Genomic DNA, 8,488 nt, shown 5'->3' on the forward strand with positions numbered 1-8,488 from the left:
ATGTCCTTGATTGAGATTGATTCATCATATAATTAAAATAAATATTTTCTCCTTAAAATAGTTAAGCCACAGAATAGAAACACTAAAAGACACACACTCTGGATATAAAGATTTTATTTTGTGACTTTTTTCATTAAAGTCTTGAATATTATATCGATATGCTAAATTGCTAATGGTGTTTCTCAAATAAAGAAGCTAAGCTGATGATTTTAAGTGACAAAAAAAAAATTATTAATGTAGCCAAGTTTTTTATATGGTGTTATGTTATTAAATAATCTTTGATAAAACAAAATATGTAGTAAATTAGCACTAAGAATAGTTCTATATATTAAAAATAAAATAGATTGTTATCAACAGACACTGTTATTTGTTATTTTCATTCATCTCTTCGATTCTTTTGTAAGAAACTCTAATAATCAAAACTATAAGAAGCAATAGCAATTGAACATNATATATTGTGGAAGCTTAAAAGCGTTTACCGTTTTTGAGATTATGATCCTTTAGAGGAGAGTGCGGCGGAGGTAGCTTTGTAGACGGAATAGGGCTTTTCGGTCGTGTCGTTTGAAGCAGTCGTTCTGGTTTCTCATCTGAAATTAATACTCTTACCGCTTCTCTCCACAAATCGTAAAGGCGGCACAGTAAATAATGAAGAATATGTGGCTGTAAAAAGTTGCGTAAATCTACGAAGATAAGCCCATTAATTAGATTTTTAAAAAAATACCAATTCGAGAAAGCAATGATTGTAATCTATACTACCTGTCCCCTATGGGATGGACACCTATAGAAGGGTGACGATGTAATTTTACCATTGATTATCGACAGGCACTGTATAGTTGTGGTAGTTTCTTTATTATCTCCCAAATTTGTGCTATCTACTATATATCCTCTTATCTAATCCATCTTCTTTTAAACCTTTTCTTTAACATGTTTCTTGTTATTAGGTAAGTTATTAAGCTTTTTTAAAAATGTGTAATTCTCTAAAAAGAGATCTATAATAACGTGATTACCTCGAAAATGAAATACACTGGTTAGATAAGTGCATCGATACGATAAACATGACAACATGGATGAATGTTCGCTTTGATTGTGGGCTGATAAAANTGCACATGCTTAATTATTTTACTTCCACATATCTCCATCATCATTATCACATTTGTCAATGACCGCTATCATCATTACTCCCAGTCTTCCCCAACTTTTCAGCATTTTTCACATACCACACCCACTAAGATCCTTTTTACTTTTTAAATTATAGTTTTGCAATTTTGGATAGCACTCTTTTACTCAGAGCACTTTAAATATTGGAAGAAAGAATAATTACAAGAAAGTGATGTTTATCTAAAATTTTTAAGAAAAATGAAATCTGACTTTTTTTAGTGAAGGAAACACAAAATTCTTATGATGATGGCCTTTTAACTTTTTTTTTCCCAAGGCCCAAAGGAGCTCATGGCTTGTTCGGTGACCCGATTCTTCCGGTAAAACAGAGCATGAAACCATATTCTTCGGTCAGATTGGTGGTCTCTTATAATTTTCTCAAGCCAAAAATAGCTGGAGACGTGTCAATAGAGGCTGAGATATTGGTCTTAAGAAGAAAAAACTAATGGCTTAGATTAGTTTATGGTCAAACGATATTAAGGGGCTAAGTTGCTTCCCTTCTGCAGAAATTTTTGAAAACCCATTTCAGGACGGGGCGTTTCAAGATTCCTGAAGCCTCTTTCTCCTCTTCAACGTAAACTCATCAGCAGGTAAGATAATGCTATTTTCTTTGTTTATTTGGTGTCAAAACGTTCATCTCTTGAACAAGGCATAACCATAATAAAATGTAACGTTAATGTGTTAGATTATGTAATACGACGTAATGTGAGATTTCTCTAACGAGGTTAAATTGTTGTATTTTAGATCTAATTAATTATGCAATGGGCTTTAACCATATTTGATGTTTTTGTTATTTTGTCTAGAGATTGAAAAATGGCAGACGGTGAAGATATTCAGCCGCTCGTATGTGATAACGGGACTGGAATGGTCAAGGTAAAGCATCTCTAGATGATTAACAAAAACAAGATTTGAGTGTTATTGTTTGCCATAAGTGATACAATTCAAATCTTTCCATATAGGCTGGTTTTGCAGGTGATGATGCTCCAAGAGCTGTATTCCCAAGTATCGTTGGTCGTCCACGTCACACGGGAGTGATGGTTGGAATGGGACAAAAGGATGCATACGTTGGAGACGAGGCACAGTCGAAACGTGGTATCTTGACTCTCAAGTATCCAATCGAACATGGTATTGTTAACAATTGGGATGACATGGAGAAGATTTGGCATCACACTTTCTACAACGAGCTGCGTGTTGCGCCTGAAGAGCATCCGGTTCTGCTAACCGAAGCGCCCCTTAATCCCAAGGCTAATCGTGAGAAGATGACACAGATCATGTTCGAAACATTCAACACTCCTGCTATGTATGTTGCCATTCAAGCTGTTCTTTCCCTCTATGCCAGTGGTCGTACTACTGGTCAGTACACTCATTTTTACTGTTTGGTTCGACTCGATTTTTGTTCCCATCCCTAGCTATAATTCTCTATTGATTGCTCTCTTTATTTTGTAATTTTGTTGGCTAGGTATTGTTTTGGACTCTGGAGATGGTGTCAGCCACACGGTTCCCATCTACGAGGGTTATGCACTTCCACACGCAATCTTGCGTCTTGATCTTGCAGGTCGTGACCTAACCGACCACCTCATGAAAATCCTGACAGAACGTGGTTACTCCTTCACCACAACTGCTGAGCGTGAAATCGTTAGAGACATGAAAGAGAAGCTCTCTTACATTGCCTTGGACTATGAGCAAGAGCTCGAGACTTCCAAAACAAGCTCATCCGTCGAGAAGAGCTTTGAGCTGCCTGATGGTCAAGTGATAACCATCGGGGCAGAGCGTTTCCGGTGCCCTGAAGTCCTGTTCCAGCCATCCATGATCGGAATGGAAAATCCTGGAATACATGAAACTACTTACAACTCAATCATGAAATGTGATGTGGATATCAGGAAGGATCTTTATGGAAACATTGTGCTCAGTGGTGGAACCACAATGTTCGGCGGGATTGGTGACAGGATGAGTAAAGAGATCACCGCGTTGGCTCCAAGCAGTATGAAGATCAAAGTGGTTGCGCCACCGGAAAGGAAGTACAGTGTTTGGATCGGTGGCTCTATCTTGGCCTCTCTCAGTACTTTCCAGCAGGTAAATTACTTGATGTACATACGAATCTAATTAGTACATAAAGTCTATGAGTGTTTTGATGTATGAAATTGTTACAAAAATGTGTGTAAATCTGCAGATGTGGATTGCGAAAGCCGAGTATGATGAATCTGGACCGTCGATCGTCCACAGGAAGTGCTTCTGATCAAACAAATATCACCAAGTAAAACAAGTGCGGTAAAAATTTTGATAATCATTTTTCCACCCTGAAGCCAGTTTCTATAATTTACTTGCAACTTTTCTATTTGTGTTTCTTTTTATTCTTCTCTCCCTCACTGTTCATTTGAATCTTGCTTTTGAAGCAAATCAAGTTAAACAAAACAGATCAGTCATTAACAGAATGTTATTATTCTATATATGTATATCTTCTTTTGAGTTTCCTCTCTGTCTCTGCCAATTGTTTCTAAGCTTGGACCTCAATTCCATTTAAATATTTTCAATATGTGTTCTCATCAAGCAATGAAACGAGCTGTATAAATTACTCTCACCATACGTAAATGGATGGTTCCCGTCTTCTTCGGCTAGTTCTGGAAACAAGCAAGAAGTGGGTTTACTATCTCTGTACATTCTCAATCATCTTTAGTAGACTGTGATAGTAGTCTTTTGTCACTACCAAAACTCACAATAATCAAACTTTAATTTTAGAATCAGGAAAAATACATCTATTAGCTATAAGGAATGAGTATCTTCAATATATCAAATGGTAGAGAAGTTACAGACATATATACTAGGAGAGGGAGACTAGGGTTCTAGTATTTACAAAGAGATCCTTAAACTTATAGACATATACATATCTACTTTTATACGCCCCCTCAAGATGAAGGAAGCTTGGTGACGCCAATCTTGAGACACGCCTGTTGGAATTTCGTTCTTGATAATGGTTTTGTGAGAGTGTCTGCGAGCTGGTCATGTGTAGAAACGTGAGAAACGCGTAGTTGTTGTCCTTGTATCTGATCCCGAACAAAGTGATAGTCAAGGCCTATATGTTTCATGCGCGAGTGGAAGACGGGATTGGCACATAGATAGGTTGCACCAATGTTATCGCAGTATATGACCGGAGCAGACGGAAGACGGATTTGTAGTTCAGCGAGTAACGAACAGAGCCAGCGAATCTCTGCAGCAGTGTTTGCAACGGTCCTGTATTCAGCTTCGGTGGAGGATCGTGCGACTCCGCGCTGCTTCTTTGAAGACCATGAGATAGGATTACGACCATTATAGATTAGATAGCCGTTTGTCGAGACATAATCATCAGTATCCCCTGCCCAATCAGCATCAGAATAGCCATGAAGTAGGATAGGAGAATGTGCGTGGAGGAAGATACCATGAGCAGGTGTACCAACTAGATAACGAAGGACACTTTTTGCGGCTTGCCAGTGATCAGTCATCGGACGATGCATAAACTGAGAAAGGCGATTCACGGCATAGGAGATATCAGGTCGCGTAAAGGAGAGATATTGAAGACTGCCTACAACAGACCTGTATTGAGATGCATCTTGGAGAGGTGTTCCCAAATCCTTGGTGAGTTTTGGCGAAGGCGGTAAGGGTGTGGGAACTGGTTTCGCCCGGTGCATATTGTTCTTGTGAAGGAGATCCATGATATATTTACGTTGCATTAGGTGTAGGCCTTGGGATGTCCGTGAGACTTTAATGCCAAGGAAGTAATGGAGATCAGTGGGATCTTTGATGGAGAAACGGCGAGAGAATGAGTCAAGGACAGACGTAACAATAGTGGAGTTATTACCGGTGACAATGATGTCGTCAACGTAGACGAGGACATATGTGATATTGGGACCGGAACCACGAATGAAGAGAGATGTATCAGCATGTGAGTTTCGGAAGCCAGTGTCAAGGAGGTGTTGTTTGAGTGCCATGTACCAAGCGCGGGGAGCTTGCTTCAACCCATAAATTGGTTTTCTGAGGCGACAGATGTGAGTAGGCTTATCTTTGTCAACGAATCCCGGTGGCTGTGACATGTAAACTTCTTCAGTGAGATCACCCTGGAGGAAGGCATTGTTGACATCAAGTTGTTTGATTTGCCAAGATTTCTTCACTGCAACATCAAGAACAAGGCGAATAGTGGTTGACTTGATAACAGGACTGAACGTCTCGGCATAGTCCTTACCATATTGTTGATGAAAGCCCTTTGCCACTAGACGAGCCTTGTAGCGGTCAAGGTCACCATTCGCTAGAAACTTGGTAGTGAAGACCCACTTGCAGCCGACAATGTTTTGCTGAGCATTATGAGGAACTAAGTCCCATGTATGATTGATTGTTAAGGCATCATATTCTCTTGAGCAGGCAGGACTCCAATTTGGATCTTTTAACGCTTGAGTGATGGTTGTTGGTTCCTTTGGTGTTGTGGGAGAGGCAGTGACGTGGAGAGAAAGTTTGGTGTTTGGTTTGGTAATGTTATTTTTGGCTCGGGTTGTCATTTTGTGGGTATTTTGTGGTGGTTCATCATTGTTATTTTGGTTCTGTGGTTGCGGGGGATTGGCTTGGCGTGGTGGGGGTTGTTGTTGTAGTTGAGGCTGAGTTGTAGGTTGCAACTCATTTTGAGGTTGAGCAGTGGGCTCATTGGAGAGAGGGTTAGGCTGAGACGTAGGTCGCGTCTCATTTTCCGTTGGAGCAGTAGGCTCCGAGTTCAACATAGAAGAAGGAGAAGAGGAGGAGATAGAGTTAGAGAGCGATACATGAGCCGGTGACGACGAGCGGGGATGAAGGTCAGAGTCGAGGGGTTCCAAACTCAAAGGCGGAGCCAGCGGTGGTGTCGGTTGTGTGTGACCAGTGTGTGTAGGTGTAGGATGCCGTTGATACGTAATTAGAATGTCACGACCAGCATTAGGTGGAGCAGGAGGAGGGTTCATAGAACCTGATGGAGGTGTGTCTAGAGGTGTTGTAACCGGCAGTGAGGAAGGTAAGATCGATGACTGTTGGTGAGACGACAGAGTCGGAGCAACCGTTGCGGTAGGTGACGGGTGAAGCAAGTCACAGAATGGGAAAGTGTGTTCATCGAACTGAACATGAGGGGATGTATACAAGCGGCATGTCGGTATGTGAAGACAATAATAAGCACTCTGTGTGAGAGAGTAGCCAAGGAAGACGCACCGTTGAGATCGATCTGCAAGTTTGTGTGAAGCATACGGCCTCAACCAAGGAAAACAGAGACAGCCAAATACGTGAAGCCTTTCATAGTGTGGTGCGACATTAAACAGCTTCTGAAAGGGGGATTGCATATTAAGAACAGGAGTTGGGAGTCTGTTGATCAAGAACACAGCAGTGGCAAAGGCATATGGCCAATATTCTTTAGGGACTGAGGCGGTGGAGAGAAGTGTGAGTGCTGTTTCCACAACGTGACGATACTTCCTCTCAGAGACGCCATTGTGTTCAGGAGTATGAGGAGGAGAGGTTAGGTGGGAGATACCGTGAGACGAGAGAAACCGTCATAAGGCCACAAACTCGCCCCCATTGTCTGTAAAGAGGGTACCAATGCGGGTTTGGAAGCGGTTTTCAACAAGGGCTTTGTAAGCGGTGAAGATATTGTGGACATCAGATTTCCGTTTAAGTGGGTACAACCAAGTGTATCTGGTGAAGTGGTCTACAAGAACCAAATAATATTTGTAATTGTCATGAGAGAGTACGGGAGAGGTCCAAACATCGGAATATATGTATTCAAGTGGGCGAGTGGAGGTTATTGTAGTTTGAGAAAAAGGTAGTTTGTGAGTTTTATTACTGAGACAATTAGAACAAGACATAGGTGTTTGAGTAGAAGAAGCAACAGGAAGAGAGAATTTTGAAACAACATTATTAAGAATAGGAGGAGATGGATGGCCTAAGCGAGAGTGCCATGAGGGGAGATTTGGTTTCGGGCCAGCAGAGGACAGCATTGCAACAGCAGTTGGATTCTTCACTGGCCACACATACAACTCATCAGACGTCCGACCTTGGAGTAATGGAACCCCCGTACTGAGATCCTTCACCTGAAAGAATGCAGGAAAGAATTCCACAGAGACTTGGTTAGCATTATAGAGACGATAAACAGAGATAAGACTCTTGTGAATACTCGGAACACAGAGAACTTTGTCTAATAATAAAGTGCGTTGTTGAGAAGGGAGTAATATATAACCGATATGGGAGATGGGCATAGTGGAGCCATCGGCAATGACAAGATCATCACCACCATTATACGGTTGGTGTAAAGAGAGGCTGTTGAGGTCGGAAGTTATGTGATGCGTTGCTCCGCTATCGAGAACCGCCATGTAAGCACGAGGTTGCCATGGAGTGAATGGGCTAGTGTTGCGTTGCGGAGAAGATTGAAACGAGTTGAGCTGAGGACAGCGACGAGCACTGTGACCTTGAGTGTTGCAGATTTGACACTTACCAAGGTATGGCTTGGAGCGAGTGTTGTTAGGGGAGAAAGAGTTGTTCGACCAGTTACCATAGTTTGGGCGCTGCTGAGACGAGGAAGACCGGTTGGGGTTTCTGTTGTTGTTGTGGTTGTTGTTGTTGTTGTTGTTGTTGTTGTCGTTGCGAGATTGTCGATGTTGAACCATGTTGGCAGATGCAGGAAACGGAGTTGGTTGAGCAGCAGCAGCGGCAAGGAGGCGAGCTTCTCGGTTGCGGAGACGCTCATGCACATCGGTGATCGTGGGAGAGACATCTTTGCTCTCAATCTGGTCAATGACCGGTTTGTAATCATCGGGGAGACCTTCAAGGATCTTCTCAATTTGATCTTCATGATCAAGTGGTTTACCAAGAACTGCAAGTTCATATAAGGAATGAGTATCTTCAATATATCAAATGGTAGAGAAGTTACAGACATATATACTAGGAGAGGGAGACTAGGGTTCTAGTATTTACAAAGAGATCCTTAAACTTATAGACATATACATATCTACTCTAATATTAGCATCAGCAGCCGGTTCAAGAAAGCCATTTCTAAGTTCTAACAAAGATCATCTTTATCATCAGACTCTATCAGAGCGAAGTTACGATGTTTTCATTCTTGAGAAACCTTAGACTCTATACAGCTTTTTTTTTTAAGAATTAAGATTCACTCATACATGTTATTATCTATTAAGTAAGAAAGTCTGCAGATATAACTCATAAAGACTCTGACCTGAGACTCCTTATGGGAAAGGCTATATAAAACATCGTGATCATTTGTTTCCTGATAAATATTCAGCCAGAGAGCGCAAGTGACATGATCAAGATAAGTGTATGCCTCAACTTTGTTGGCAGACCA

The 8,488-nt window shown here is 41.3% G+C and overlaps 2 protein-coding genes across 2 annotated transcripts; one reads left to right on the plus strand and one right to left on the minus strand.

Moving 5' to 3' along the window:
• LOC104711106 (actin-12) lies at positions 1,434-3,627 on the plus strand. Its single transcript, XM_010427782.1, has 5 exons — positions 1,434-1,745; positions 1,959-2,028; positions 2,115-2,508; positions 2,615-3,228; positions 3,326-3,627. The coding sequence occupies exons 2-5, from the start codon at positions 1,969-1,971 to the stop codon at positions 3,389-3,391; spliced, it is 1,134 nt and encodes a 377-aa protein (XP_010426084.1). The 5' UTR covers positions 1,434-1,745; positions 1,959-1,968; the 3' UTR covers positions 3,392-3,627.
• LOC109126572 (branchpoint-bridging protein-like) lies at positions 6,662-8,197 on the minus strand. Its single transcript, XM_019230254.1, has 2 exons — positions 7,370-8,197; positions 6,662-7,223 (listed from the first exon to the last, which is right to left on the minus strand). The coding sequence occupies exons 1-2, from the start codon at positions 7,794-7,796 to the stop codon at positions 7,174-7,176; spliced, it is 477 nt and encodes a 158-aa protein (XP_019085799.1). The 5' UTR covers positions 7,797-8,197; the 3' UTR covers positions 6,662-7,173.

This window comes from Camelina sativa, chromosome 9, assembly GCF_000633955.1.
Source record: "Camelina sativa cultivar DH55 chromosome 9, Cs, whole genome shotgun sequence".
NCBI lineage: Eukaryota > Viridiplantae > Streptophyta > Magnoliopsida > Brassicales > Brassicaceae > Camelina > Camelina sativa.